General features: G+C 49.5%; 1 protein-coding gene across 7 annotated transcripts in view; it reads right to left on the bottom strand.

Moving 5' to 3' along the window:
- The window catches only part of Dop1b (DOP1 leucine zipper like protein B), a 102,179-nt gene that overhangs the window by 85,743 nt on the left and 1,064 nt on the right, over positions 1–15,372 (bottom strand). For all 7 annotated transcript variants that reach the window (XR_015632793.1, XR_015632791.1, XR_015632792.1 and 4 more), the window contains 1 exon segment: positions 12,607–12,771. Coding sequence is in view for 2 of the 7 variants with exons in the window: in NM_001191660.2 (NP_001178589.2) it covers positions 12,607–12,744 (138 nt within the window). In the remaining 5 variants the exon portion in view is untranslated.

Below are 15,372 nucleotides of genomic sequence, written 5' to 3'. Positions count from 1 at the left end.
ACACAGCAGGGGTCTATCTCAGAACACACTCCCACTGACATCTGTACACAGCAGGAGTCTATCTCAGAACACACTCCCACTGACCTCTGTACACAGCAGGGGTCTATCTCAGAACACACTCCCACTGACCTCTGTACGCAGCAGGGGTCTATCTCAGAACACACTCCCACTGACCTCTGTACGCAGCAGGGGTCTATCTCAGAACACACTCCCACTGACCTCTGTACACAGCAGGGGTCTATCTCAGAACACACACCCACGGACCTCTGTATACAGCAGGGGTCTATCTCAGAACACACTCCCACTGACCTCTGTACGCAGCAGGGGTCTATCTCAGAACACACTCCCACTGACCTCTGTACACAGCAGGGGTCTATCTCAGAACACACTCCCACTGACCTCTGTACACAGCAGGGGTCTATCTCAGAACACACACCCACGGACCTCTGTACACAGCAGGGGTCTATCTCAGAACACACACCCACGGACCTCTGTACACAGCAGGGGTCTATCTCAGAACACACTCCCACTGACCTCTGTACACAGCAGGGGTCTATCTCAGAACACACTCCCACTGACCTCTGTACACAGCAGGGGTCTATCTCAGAACACACACCCACGGACCTCTGTACACAGCAGGGGTCTATCTCAGAACACACTCCCACTGACCTCTGTACGCAGCAGGGGTCTATCTCAGAACACACACCCACGGACCTCTGTACACAGCAGGGGTCTATCTCAGAACACACACCCACGGACCTCTGTACACAGCAGGGGTCTATCTCAGAACACACTCCCACTGACCTCTGTACGCAGCAGGGGTCTATCTCAGAACACACTCCCACTGACCTCTGTACGCAGCAGGGGTCTATCTCAGAACACACTCCCACTGACCTCTGTACGCAGCAGGGGTCTATCTCAGAACACACACCCACTGACCTCTGTACACAGCAGGGGTCTATCTCAGAACACACACCCACTGACCTCTGTACACAGCAGGGGTCTATCTCAGAACACACACCCACTGACCTCTGTACACAGCAGGGGTCTATCTCAGAACACACTCCCACTGACCTCTGTACACAGCAGGGGTCTATCTCAGAACACACTCCCACTGACCTCTGTACACAGCAGGGGTCTATCTCAGAACACACACCCACGGACCTCTGTACACAGCAGGGGTCTATCTCAGAACACACTCCCACCCACTGACCTCTGTACACAGCAGGGGTCTATCTCAGAACACACTCCCACTGACCTCTGTACACAGCAGGGGTCTCACCACACTCAGAAGTGAGGAGTCTAAATTGAACCAAGCTGCTCCCACACCAAGCTCAGTGCTCCTGCCTTCCCCAGCAATCCAATCAGACTGTCTCCGGCACACCAAGACATCTAGCTGGAGAGTCACCAGAAGCACTAGTAAGAAAGGATCTGTCACTTGCATAAAAAGAAACACGTTACCTACCATTCACATGACACACACATTTTTAGGGCTTATTTTATTTAAAAAAATATATGTGTGGGTATACACATGTGATGACTATAGATGTCTGCAAAGCCCAGAGACACTGGATCCCCTGGACTTGGAGTGACAGGTGGTTATGAGCTGCCCGGCGTGGGTGCTGGGAACTGAACTTTCTTCCTCTGAAGCAAGAACACTGTGTACTCTTAACTGCTGAGCCATCTCTCTATCCCAACACTTCCCATATTGATCAGCTAATGGATGAGACACAGTAACAATGGAACAAACAGATTCCTAATGAGACAAACACAGAGAGGGTGTGGGGGTGAGACAGTGAGAAACACCAGAGGCCCTGCATTAGAATCACTGTTTGATGGGGACCTCGTCTGCCTGTTCTCCTACAGTAAGGGCTTGCTGGGCCATGTGCTCAGCCAGGGGACAGTTTTCAGTGTGCCTGGAAGATGTGAGTGGAAGGAATATGTTCCATTAAAACTGACTAAATGTACTGGGGCTGGAAATGGCCAGGAGCCCAGAGCTTGTTCTGTTCTTACAGAGGACCTGAGTTCTGTGTGCACATATAAGCAGGACTGAGAGCTTTGTAGAAACTGTCACTTTGTCTTTCTGTCCCTTCACTTTATCATGAGTACATTCTCCTGTTGATTACAGGCCTCTGTCATCTGAAGGGCACACAGGTCATTATACTGTCACCTCACGGTTTACTTCGAGCCACTCCCTGACTGTCGGGAGCCACTTCCTATTATTTGTTACCATGTACAACAAGGAAGGCTCTTCCAACTGCCTCTGTGTTTCATGTCCATGGGATTAAAAACAATTTACCGTGATCGTGTTAATATTCTAATCATTTATCATACGGGAAATGCAAAAGTCACAATGAACTTCTCTTCCCTTCCCTCTGAATAGTGGCACAGGTCTACCCCCACCAAGACAGGGAAGGGCTGCAGTTCCCATGCACGGCAGGATGTAAAATGGAGCATCATGCTGGAAAACCGAGGCTTCTGAAGACATTAAGCGTGGGGGCCTGACACAGCCGAGCAGTTGAGAGCACTTGAGAGCACTTGCCTGTAACTCTAAGCCATCCCAGCTCTTCCTCTGGCTTCCATACATGCACAGGTACATGCACCTGCACACACATGTACATGCACGTACACACATAAATCTTTACAAAATTAAGACACAGGCTGGAGAGATGGCTCAGTGGTTAAGAGCACTGGATGTTTTTTCCAGAGGACCCAGGTTCAATTCCTAACACCCATGTGGCAGCTCGCTTGTCTGTGACTCTGGTACCAGGGATCCTCACACGGACACACAATCGTTTAAAAAAAACAAACAAAAACTTCTGCTGGAAGGAACTCAATTGTCCATGATCAGGAAATGGATTCTGTGCATCCGTGTGCCTTACTCAGCAGTACAAGGTACAGGAATTATCAGTATCTACCTCTTGGCTGACCTTCAAATAGCCTGAATGAGTGAGAAAGGCCAGAGCTGGAGTAGCAGAGGACACGCCCACTTACCCAAAGCTTCCTTCAGTTTACTTTGAGGACAGTTTTAGGCAGCCCAGTCTAACCTCGGGCTCACTGTGTAGCTGGAGGCTGGCCTTGACCTCTAAAGTCTCCTGCATCTACCGCCGGCTGCTGGGACTATAAGCCTTTACCACCATACCTGGTTCTCTTAGCATAAAACTTCTTAAGTGCAAACTCATCTACAGTGACTGAAAGGAGGGTGACAGACAGTTGTCTGGAGATGTGGATATGAAATATCGCAAGAGGGAACCTCTGGAGGGGACAGACACACAGTCTTGATGGTGGTGAGGGTCTTAGGGGTTGTATGCATGTCAGCCCCATCAAAGCACACAGTATGTGCAGTGTTGGTGTCGTGGCTCGGTGGTAGTCTTTGTGAGGACTTGGGTTTGTGTAACCATGTGCAGGTTACTGTGTGTCGGTAAAGCTTGACGGGGTGGGAGCACAGAAAGGACAAATGGGAACGCCTATATCAGACTCAAATGCCAGTTTGAAGAAGGTTGGTGCTCATGTCCAAACAGTTGTATGGACTGAAAAGCAGCCATGTTTAACTCTGATCCTTCTGCATTAGTCTCTTTGACTGCCTTAAAAAATATTATGTATACTGTGTACTTTAAACAACACAGGTTTACCTCACAGTACCAGAGGCCATGATCAAGGGACAGCTGACTCAGGTCTCTTGGAGGCTTGCAGATAAGTGCTTTCCAGCCATGTCTTTATGTGGGTGCTTGGAGGGTAGACAGAGGGAGGGAACTTTTTTCCCTTTCAAGAGGACACTCCTATCAGATAAGGGCTCACCCTATGACTTCACCAAATTATCTACTAATGACACTTTCTCCAGAGAGTCCCTTGGGGGCTGAGTCTTCAGCAGAGTGACTTAATGGTCACTAGCTGCTTCCTGCACTGTGAACTCCATTCTGCTGGATGACATGCTGCTGACATCTGGTTACTGGTCCCTGGAGAGGTAATGGTCTGTGTGAACTTGGTCACTTCTATCTCTCCAGCAGACTGGGAAGGATGAACCACAAGCAAATTCTTCACTCAAACACAGAATAAATAAGACTATCCCAGTTACAAATTATTGAAAAGTGCAACAGACTCTTCTGCAGACAGAAGGCTCATCCCCAAAAGACCCACTTCAACCGTGTCATGTTTGAGTGGCTCAGATTGGGCAGCTGAGTCAGCATGGCCCTCACAGAGTCTCGGCAAGGCCCTCACAATCCAGGGTGAGGGCCATGATGTCAGCCGAACCCAGTACTGGGCAAACGCACCAGGACTGAGCAGCTGCTGCCACGCATTGGAAGCGGCTGTTAAAGCTGACCACCACCAGTGGACGGACAGCATTAGAAGGCTGCCAGCAAGCAGCTCATGCCACAGCTCCCGACATAGGTGCTACATGCTAGCAGTGGAGAACTGGGGCGAAGAGAGAGACAGCCCTGATGTAGTACAGCTGGAGGGGTATCTCGGTCACCCTCCTTTCTAGGGCCCGGCAGTGGGAGTGCTCAGGGCTGAGAAGAGACCCCACACTGTAAGGATGGTCAAACACACCTGGAGGACACCCCACAGTGTCATCCTGCCTTAAAGGAGTGGGTGTGGGGTTCTGGTAGCGGTTTTTTTTTTTTTTCAGAGCTGGGTACCGAACCCAGGGCCTTGTGCTCGCTAGGCAAGCGCTCTACCCCAAACCCAAAAGTGGTAGCGTTTTTTTTTTTTTTTTTTTTTGGATGTGGGGTTCTGAAGTGCTGCTGCAGCCAGGTCTCAAGCCATCAGGAAGGCTGCCTGCAGGGAGCAGTGGAGCCTGCCCTAAGTCACAGGAAGTCCTGTCAGGGTTACTGCACAGGCAAAGGTTTCCACAAGACTCCTGGGCAGTGAAAAGTTTGAAGAAATAACACTGCAGTCTCCACTGATAGGATATCCCATCTGGATATCCGTGAGAAAGGGTCTCAGTCTGAGCACCTTCAGATGGACTGCATGAGGAGCTGGACCCTTTCAAAGGTAACTAGGATATGGGGGGCATTTGGGGAACTCCAGGGAGTCTCACAGGTATCTATGAGACAGGACAGAAAACAGGGAAAATGACAAGAGGGCATGAGAAGGGGAAGGAGCCCCCAAGTCCCCGCCAGAGTCTAAGTTCACGGTGGAGGCTGCTTACCTAGAACAGCTTTCTCCTTCCATGGAGAGTTTTCTTAGGATGTTAAAATAGCACTGACCCAGGCTTAATGCCAGTGTCTGTGACCTTGAATCTATCCTTACTCCTACAACTTTCTGAGAATCCCACAAAGTGAATCATGAAGCTCGTTTATGGCCCAAACATGTCTCACAACAGTAAGGACTCCTTACATTCCTGTGACCCTGGATTTTTGTCTCATCACTCTGAAATCCTGTCCTACACACCCCAGGAATCACCCTCGGGTCCCATTTTCTAAAAAGGAAAAATAAAAAGAGCAGCTCCTTAGAAACCTGTGGAGCCACCTAATTTCAAAGCCACCAAATCACACATACCCAGCTGTCACCAAGACCCCTGAACACAACTCTCTTGAGAGGCTTATCCACCTTGGGGTTCCTTGGGGCCCCTCCTTCTCTCCCTATTGCCCAGCTGAGCTCTGTGTTAAGCCCTTTCCTTAACAGTCTCCGTCCCTGCAGCCTATGGAATCATCCTGAAATTCCCTTCTCCTCTACAGCCAAGAGTCCTGGCTTCCCCCTGAGTACAGGTTTCAGCACAAAGTCCCCAGGCTGCTGCAGGGGTCCTTTGTTTCCACTGCCTTTGGCACTTAAGAGAAGGGGTGATCTCCAACACACCCATGGGACAACTGGGCTGTGACAGGGCTGCCTCCTCCCCTTGCTTCTCTCCAGCTCTGCTAAAAGATCTCTACCTAGAGTCAGACATGGTGATTCACACCTTCAGTCCCAGCACCCAGGAGGTTGAGCAGGGAGGAGTGCAAGATCAAGGCCAGCCTGGTCTACATAGCAAGACCCTGTCTCAAGACTGCAATAAAGATGTACCTCCTAGCTGATTAAAATGTTAACTACCAAAGGAAATTTCTCTGGTACACCATATGAGCCGAAATACACCAGAATGTCTGATGGCCTCTGCCAGATGCCTCCATAGTTAGTTCTGTCAGCCAAGTCCAGGAGCTGCCTTCCTGCTCTGCTCTTCCTTCCCATCCCTACAAGAACCCAGTGCCCCACCCCACAACCTTAGGACTGAATCACAGGGGTCCCTCTTTCTTCTATTACTGTTTCCAAACCAGCCCACACCTATCCCTTTACTGGGCCTTCTCACTCAGGCCTCTGCTCAAATGTCATGTTAGAAGAGAGCCATCTCTGTCTAAAAACAGTCACTGCCCCCTTGCACCCCACTCCCACATTTAGCTTTCTGTGGTGGCAGTCAGGACTCGATATCACACAGGTCACTGTCCCAGCAGCAAAGTCTCCTATTCCACCTGAACAGGGCTTTTCTGTTGCTGCCACAGCCCAGCACCCAAGATGTTCAGTCTATTGTGGCATCTGACATCCTCTGATGAATCCACTCCAATGTATACTATGCACAGAGTGGCTTCAACTATGTTTTGTAACAGAAAGCAATTGAAGCCACTCTGGCTAACCACTCATGTGTGGGCACAGTGGCTCCTCCTGAGAAGAGGAGCAGCTCCTCCCTGCAGCTCTGGTAGTCTGCTGGGCCTGTGGTGTTCCAAGACTGCGGGTGCACTGTCCTGAGCCTCTCTTCATCACACCTGATGTGTGATGTGTCTACATGTGTGTTCAAGTCCCCTCCTCCTTTTTTCTTTTTTTTTGCTGGACTAGGGGCTAAGCCCAGAGTCTCAAGCAAAGTGGACAAGCCACAGCCCTCCGGACCGTCTTCTAATTTACCAGGTTCAAGTCTCACTAAATTGCCCAGCCTGGTACTGGACTCTCTCTGTAGCCCATGCAGCCCTTAGCCTGCTGTCCTCTTGCCTCAGCCTGAGCTACCAGACCTGGCTCTAATGTCCTCCTTCTGTGGTGGTACTCATCTTTATTCCTACGCTGGGAGGCACAGGCAGGTGGATCTCTGTGAGTTTGAGAGCATCCAGGTCTATGCAGTATGTTCGAGGCCAGCCAGGGATACATAATGAGAGTGTCTCAAAGATTCCCATCACAGTGGGTTCCCCGCAATCATGTCACTTCAGCTTTAGCTCTGTAAAGTCTATTCACAAACACAGTTGCTTTCTGAGGGACCAGAAGCCAGGATTTGATAAGTACAATTCAACACACAGCAGTCCCTGATGGTTGCTTGACCTAAGTGAGCTAGTTAACAGTTTCTGGCAATACAATCACACCGGCCTCACTTGGGCACAGGAGTAAGGCTCCCTGGCAGTGAGATGGCACACCCTGCACCACCGCACGGCACTGACAGGAAAAGTAGGAGAAGCCTGAGAACAGCCCAGCTCCTGGGTCAGGTTGGTCGAGTCGACTGGGCCTCCTCCTCGGCTGAGCCTGAGCAAGGATGTCAAGTGTCTTTGTATTCTATTCTATGGTATTCTGCATGACAGTATGGGGACTGAACCTACAGGCTCACATGGAAGGCATCAGTGCTACCACAGAGCCGTACCTAAACCCTTTCGTTGCCTTGGATTCTGAGACAGGGCCTCACTAAGCTGCACAGGCTGGCCTTGAGCTCACTCTGTAGCCCAGGCCTTGTATTCTATACTCCTTCCTCAACCGCCCAATAGCTAGGACCAGGCCAGCACCGCCAGGCCCAGGGCAAATCTCTACAATAAGGCACAGCGACTCCTTAATGCACAGTACGTTCTCCACAAATGCCAAGTGTCCCAGGCTGATCTGAGAGCAGACTGTTACTGTCACCCTGTCTCGCTCAAGTTTTGCAAACCCTTCGGCTGGATATTCTGGCCCACTGACTGATTATAGCATCAGAGAACAGGACGTCAGAGAAGAGGACATATGGGCACAGGGCTGGGGCTGTAGCTGAGCTGCCTCGTGCTTAAAGCTCTGGGTTCCACACCATTACCACATACACTGGTGCACTACGGTGGGGGGGGGGGGGTAGGCAGAAAGCCAACTTACATGAGACTCTGTTCCTTGCTTTGGAGGGATAAAAGGCAAGCGACACTGCCTGAATGACAGGGTGGAATTTCTGGGGTAAAATTTGTAGCAAAAAGTGACCTGCTAACTAGAACATTTATCCAGCGTAAAGCCAAAAACAGGATCACCTCAGTGAATAAATCTTAGGAAAGTGGGGTGTTCAGCACCACACTTCTTCCTGGGAAGGGATGAATGGACTCAGCTTACAGTAATGAGGGCTGTTGTGCTGGCTGGTTTTGTGTGTCAACCTGACTCGAGCTGGAGTTATCACAGAGAAAGGAGCCTTCCTTGAGGGAATGCCTACACAAGATCCAGTTGTAAGGCATTTTTTCCAACTGGTGATCAAGGGTGGGAGGGCCCAGCTCATTGTGGGTGGAGTCATCCCTGGGCTGGTGGTCCTGGGTTCTATAAGACAGCAAGCTGAGCAAGCCAGGGGAAGCAAGTCAGTAAGCAACATCCCTCCATGGCCTCTGCATCAGCTCCTGCTTCCTGTGTGAGTTCCAGTCCTGACTTCCTTTGGTGATGAACAGCAATGTGGAAGTGTAAGCTGAATAAACCCTTTCCTCTCCAACTTGCTTCTTGGGCCTGATGTTTATGTAGGAATAGAAACCCTGACTAAGACATAGGCTGTGTAGGTGGAAATACGAGGAGTCCTGTAGGATGATGGAACCCACTGTTCCAGTCAACTCTAAGGGCGGAGCCCCTTGCACCACCTTGGCCTCTGTCTCAGAACCTGTTCATTCTTGCTGAAGCCATTCTGTTTCCCACATCGTTAGGACAAGCCAAAAAAGTAATGTTAGGTACAAGTTGTTCTCAGGTATCAAGTCCTTTAAAATGTCCAAGACTCTGGTGATCCAACACAGACACAGCCCTGGACACCAGGAATACAGCAGGAAGACAGAGCCCTGGTGCCTTGGCTGCACCCACGGTCACAGATTAGGTCTCTAGGCTCCAGTTCTCTCATCTGAATTGGGACAACAGTGTAATCACTCCCCTGTAGTAGAGTCAGGACCCCTCAGCAAGCACTAGCTACACTAGATGGGAGGGTTAATATCAACTGTCAACTTGGCAAGAGACAAGCATCTGGGCATAAGCGTGTGAGAGTTTCTAGACTATGGTAACTGAGGTAAGAAGAGCCACCCTAAATGTGGGCGGTTCCATTCCCTAGGCTGAGTAAGGGAAAAGTGAACTAAGCACCACTGTTCATCTCTCTGCTTCTAAAACATACATGCTACGTTACACTCCACATACACTCCTGCTGCCAAGATTTCTCCACACACACAGTGCCCAGAATATAAGCCAGCAAAACACCCATACATTTGACACCCTCTTCCCTCTCTCGGGACTAGAGAGATAATTCAATGAATAAAGGTTCTTGACTCCAAATATTCTGAATTCAATCCTTAGGACTCACATGGTAAAAGGAAAAACGGCTCCTTCAACTTGTCCTCTGACCTCTATATGTGTACTGTGGCATACATACAGCCCCATGCATGCACATGTGGGCACACAATCACACAAATAAATTTTTTTAAGCCACAGTGAGTTATAATTTCCTATACAGTAGGAGGGCTATTATAAAAACTCATGAAGGTTGGTATTGTAAGGATGAGAAGAAGCTGGAGTCCTGGTGCATGCTGGGAGCCGTGAACTGTGATACAACGGTCAGATAGACAGTCTGGCACTCCTTGAGTAAATCAGTGCTTTCCACTGAGCCTGATGACCTCAGTTCAACACAAGGGACCCACAGGGTAAAAGAAGGTAACTGGTTCTTGTGAGTTGTCCACTGACCTACACACATTTACACCTATACCAACACACACCCCACCAACACTCCCCCATACCCCCATACACATACACAGTGGCACAGGCTCACCCGCACAGAGGCATGACTGTAAAAAAGAAAACAGCAAAACAAATACAGAAACAAACATAGTATCACTACTCACAGCCAGAATAGGCTGGCTTTTAGCCTTGTAAAAGGAGAAGATCTGATCCATGAGGCAACAATCTATCAATATGTGGTCGAGCCTCATGGATGTTATGCTGCTGCATGAAATAAGCCAGACACTCAAGACTGAACACGCATAATTTGATTCATGTGCAAGGGCCCTAGGGAGAGACAGCAGAATAAAACCTGCTGGTGGAGAGGGGGTTCAGTGGCAGTTTCCTTCTAGATGATGACATTTTTCTGGAATGAGAAATTACATGGCAGCATGACACTGTAAAATGTACTAAAAACCCAGCACTGCCTACTTTAAAGTGGACAAAATGTATTTTATCTCAATTAAGAAAAACAGTCAGATGCAGTGATAAACCTGTAATCCCAGCCCCTGGGAGGAGGCAGGAGAGTTTGGAACCAACCTAAGCTGCGTGGTGAGTTCGAAGCCAGCCTGAGCTACGTGAGACCCGGTCTTAAAGCCCACAGTGGGGGAGCTGGAGAGATGGCTCGTGGTTCAGGACGCTTGCTGCTCTTGCAGAGTCTGATGACCAGCATCCACATCACGGGGCTCACAACCACCTCCAACCCCAGCACGGGGCCCGCTGTTCTTTTCTGTCTTTTCTTTTGTTAGTTTTTGAGACAGCACAATAGCTCAGGCTGGCTTTGTGCTTCATCCTTCATTCTGGGCTTTAGGCTGCCTTCAGCTCCTGGTCCTTCCCCTATGCAGGGAACCCGGCATGTGCTCTTGACACCAGGTAGGTCAGGCTCTGAGAAGTAGGCACACAGCAGGACTCAGGTGTGCCTCAGTCTCCAGCTGTGCCTCTCAGAGTGACCCTTTCACCGGGGTGACCCTTTCACTGGGGCTGTCCAACACCCTATCTAAAAGACAGACCTCAGGAGTAGACATTTGTTTCTCTTATTGAGCACCTGCCTGTGACATTTCCATGTAAACATCCCTTCCAGGAGACCAGGAGTTTCCTGGCCAATGAGTACTGACCTCCTATCTCACCAGGCCCAGGACAGCCATCTGCCAGGCTATGATGCTTGCCCAACCCCCACCCAATCCTGGGCCTTGAGCCCAGGGCCTTAGGCAAGCCAAGCAAGCACTCTGACAGCTGCTTTCTGGCTTCAGAGGGAAGGTGTTGAGATGGGCACATGGGAGGGACGTAATAGCTACCCAGGCAGTGTACTAGGCTCAGTCTGTCCACTCTTCACCAACCCCTACCCATACCTAGAGAGACAAAGGGAGGCGCTCTCCTCAGTGGGGTTTGTAGAGTCCCCTGGTCTGAACAGAGATGGGGATCTTCCAATTCCCACCTGATACTTAGGCTACAAACCTAAGTGCTGGCCAGATAGCCTGAGAGGGTACAACCTCTTCTTCCCCACAGTGGTGTCTACCACATACCACAATAGTCATTGAGAGTCCCTGCAGTGCAGTGTCTTCTGTTTGGGCAGGACGAAAGGTCATAATAAAGAGATAGCAGGAGCTCTATTTGATCCCCTTGGATCTTCTCAGAGAATAACCCTTCTCCACATTCAAACACACACACACACACACACACACACACACACACACCTCTCTTTGTCTCTCACACACTCACACACACAACTCCCTCTCACACACACACTCTCCTTCTCTCTCACACTCCCACTTTCACACTCACACACACACACACTCATAACTCTCTCTTCCTCTCACATACACTCACAACTCTCTCACACTCACACACACACTCTCTCCTTCTCTCTCACACTCCCACTTTCACACTCACACACACACTCTCACTCTCTCTCACACTCCCACTTTCACACTCACACATACACTCTCCCTCTCTCTCACACTCCCACTTTCACACACACACACACACACACACATACACCTCTCTTCCTCTCTCTCTCTCTCACACACACACACACTCACAACTCTCTCTTCCTCTCTCACATACACTCACAACTCTCTCTCTCTTCCTCTCTCTCTCTCTCACACACACACACACACACACACACACACACACACACACCACACACACATGCAATTATTTTGCTTTCTGTTTGTCTAGAGGTCACCTCTACAGAAAGTACAGCACAAAAGAAACAGAAACATCCTCATCAGATGCAGAACGGTCTTTGAATAACTGAACAACATGGACAATTTTACGTTCCGTCAGTACACAGACTTAGAGGGGAAAGCCACTCACAGCCAGGTGTGGTGGTACACTTCTTTAATGCCAGCACTTGACACAGACTTAGATGTATCTCTGAGTTCAAGGGCAGCCTGGTCTACATAGTCTCAGGACAGGACAGGCTTACCCAGAGAAACCTCAACAAAACCAAAAAGCAAAAAGAAAAGACCACTGCACAGCATCCACTATAAAATACCAACACAGTACCTATCTGTCTTCTGTGCTCCCAGGACATTGGAAGTTTTATGTAGTGACATGAACTAGGCAGGGGTGAGCCTGAGCGACAGAACCCCTGCTTGTTCCTTCTTTTCTGTCTTTCCAGCTGTTCTAACCACGGCAAATTCCCTACCGTCAGAAGACAACTGCGTCCCCACTGTCACCCTCCCACAGGAAGTGCCCCAGCACCTTGTTGAGCTTGCCAAGTGAAGATATGAGATCCGCCCATTCGCTGGAGGACTCGAAGTTTCTTAAAGCCTTCTCGATAACTGACGCGTAGCTTCTGTATCTGTAATCGGTTAGCAGCTCCTGCTCCTCTGGGTCCATCTTACATTCTCGCGGGGAAGGAGGGATCTAGACAGGAAATCAGAAAACACACACATCAGAAAATCAGCACTGCTCCCCAGCAGAAATCCTCCCCAACTCAGAGCTACGAGAGACCTGTGTCCACAGCCTGGGCTTACTGGGCAATCCAATTCAAATATTTAGCAAGTTCCTCAGCCAGGCACTGGGTAAATAAAGATAAAGAGTTCCCGCCCTCACGGATTCTGAGGGACACAAGTGCACTGTGCAGAGAGAAACAAGGATGCTAGGTGTGCCAATGGACAAAACTAATTCTAGGAGAGAAACCAACAAAGTTATACACTACTGCTGGCTGGCTGCAAGCACAAGGCTCCTCCAATCAACAGGCCTTCATCAATCCCAAGGGTGTGCTTTCAACCTAAGAGGTCCACTTGGTAGTTCAATCCTCTATGACTGGACTAGGAGACTGGAAATATTTTCCGTGAAAACCAAGTAAGAGGACTGGCAAGATGGCTCAGTGGGTAAAGTAATTGTTATAGGAGTTCTGGCCAGATGTGGTGCGTGTGTCTGTAATCATGGCACTAGGCAGTGAGGCAAGAGAACTAAGAGTTCAAGGTTATCCTCAGAGACATGGTGAGTTCAAGACCAACCTCAGATGCATGAGATCCTGAGGGTCATGACAGAGACAGGTAGACAGACATAGTTAGAGGAGAGAGAGGGGGCATGGGATTTTGTGTGGTGGGAGGAAGAAAACATACATTTAGTGAAAATGGCCAGTCAAGCAAGATCATATATGTTATGACTCCATTTGGGCAAAATACCTGAGGTGGGCAAGTCTCTCGTGATGTTAAGCAGGTTAGTGGTTGTCTGAGAGGACCATAGACGGACAGATCAGGTCATTCTGAGGTCATGGGAATATGATTATGGCAATCACTGCTCAACTCTGTAACTCCATTGAAGATGGCTGAATTATACACTTGGTAAATTTGATGGTCTGTAAATTATACCCAAATTAACACTTAAAAAAAAAACCTCAACTAAACCCTGAATTCTATCCACTCAGCACTCTCTCCCCTCATTTTCCCACTTTGTAGAAAGTGGCTCATCTGTGGCTCTACACCTATCCCTTCACTTGCCACACTCAAACTAGGTCCTGCTGCCTCTGCCTGTCCCTCTGTCCTGCTGCCTCTGCCTGTCCCTCTGTCCTAATGCCTCTGCCTGTCCCTCTGTCCTGCTGCCTCTGCCTGTCCCTGTTCTGCTGCCTCTGTCTGCCCCTCTGTTCTGCTGTCTGTCCCTCTGTCCTACAGGTGTCCAGTCTCCTGCTCTCATTCTTCTCCCCTCCCAGGCTCTCACGTGGCATTCCCAGAATTCTCTTGCTGCCCCATGTAAAGCTCTCCCTATTACCAATGCCTCCCTCATTCTACAAGGCTCCCCTCTTCTCCCTTCACTGTACTGGGCGTTCCAAGAGAGACTCATCCTGCCAGTGCTGCTGCAGTATGCAAATGAATCCACAAGATTCACCCTCAGCAGGACTGGTAAGCTTTTTCTGAAATAACAGGCTTCACGATTTGTGAAAACATGAGGAAAAGGCAGTGGTCAGAGTCTCGATTTGTGAAAACATGAGGAAAAGGCGGTGATCCGAGCAGTGGTGCTTTTATTCCATCAAGTCTACAAAGTTCCTATAGCCAGCCGCAAAGTCTATGAGCTCCCTGCCCCACTCTGTTCCCTCTAAGGAATTTTCAGTGTGAACTCCAATACAACCACGGTCCTGAAATATCCCACGCACAGTTTGTGTATCAAGTGTCCCAGAACAAAAATCTTGGGCAGGACTGGGTCTCTAGTCTAACTTGAGGAGCTACTTAAATAACTGTAGCTGAATTAGGCTGACACGAGGTGACAGAGGGTAGGGTAGGCTGGAATACTGACCGAACCTGGGCTGGGGCGGGCGCTCAGTCAGGTAAGTGCTGAGAACCTGAACATCCCCATAACCCAGATACAAAGGCCAGATGTGCTGGGTACACACTTGTAATCCTAGCACGGGCTCTGTCCACCAGCCTGGCCTAACCTGGGCTCCAGGTTCAAGGAGAGACTTTGCCTCGAAATAAAAAGGATGTCCTTCCTGAGAAAGGAAGCCCAAAGTTTGGCTCCAACACTCTCTCTCTCTCTCTCTCTCTCTCTCTCTCTCTCTCTCTCTCTCTCTCAGTGCTATCCGAGTCTGATTTGGACAAGAGAGGAAAGAGGAAACCCAGCTGTCAGCAAAGGAGTGCTCAGAGTCCACATGTGTGGACTCTCATGTCACCAGGAAGAGCTGCATCACTGCCGAGTAACCTATGTATCAGGAGAGCCTGGCTGCCCTTGGCAAGGAGGCTATCAGCCAGGTAGGAAGAGGCAGCAGGTGCAGTTCTTTCTCTGTGATGGCCCGATGCTGGAAGAGAGTGCTGGCTGGTGCAACTGCATGGCTACATGGCTAGAAAGTTCAGAAATGATTCAAGCAAAGCCCCTTCCAAATATGGACACGGGGAATTACAACACTACACAGCTTCTGTGTCAGCTCCATACAGACTTCACTTATGAAACACACTGAAGTCTCATGAGGAGCATTACTGCCGAAAGATGGGGATATTAGGGATTGGTGGTAGTCAAGGATTCGGG

Source organism: Rattus norvegicus, chromosome 11, assembly GCF_021556685.1.
Source record: "Rattus norvegicus strain SHRSP/BbbUtx chromosome 11, alternate assembly SHRSP_T2T, whole genome shotgun sequence".
Taxonomy (NCBI): domain Eukaryota; kingdom Metazoa; phylum Chordata; class Mammalia; order Rodentia; family Muridae; genus Rattus; species Rattus norvegicus.
This window is presented reverse-complemented; position numbering and strand designations above follow the sequence as displayed.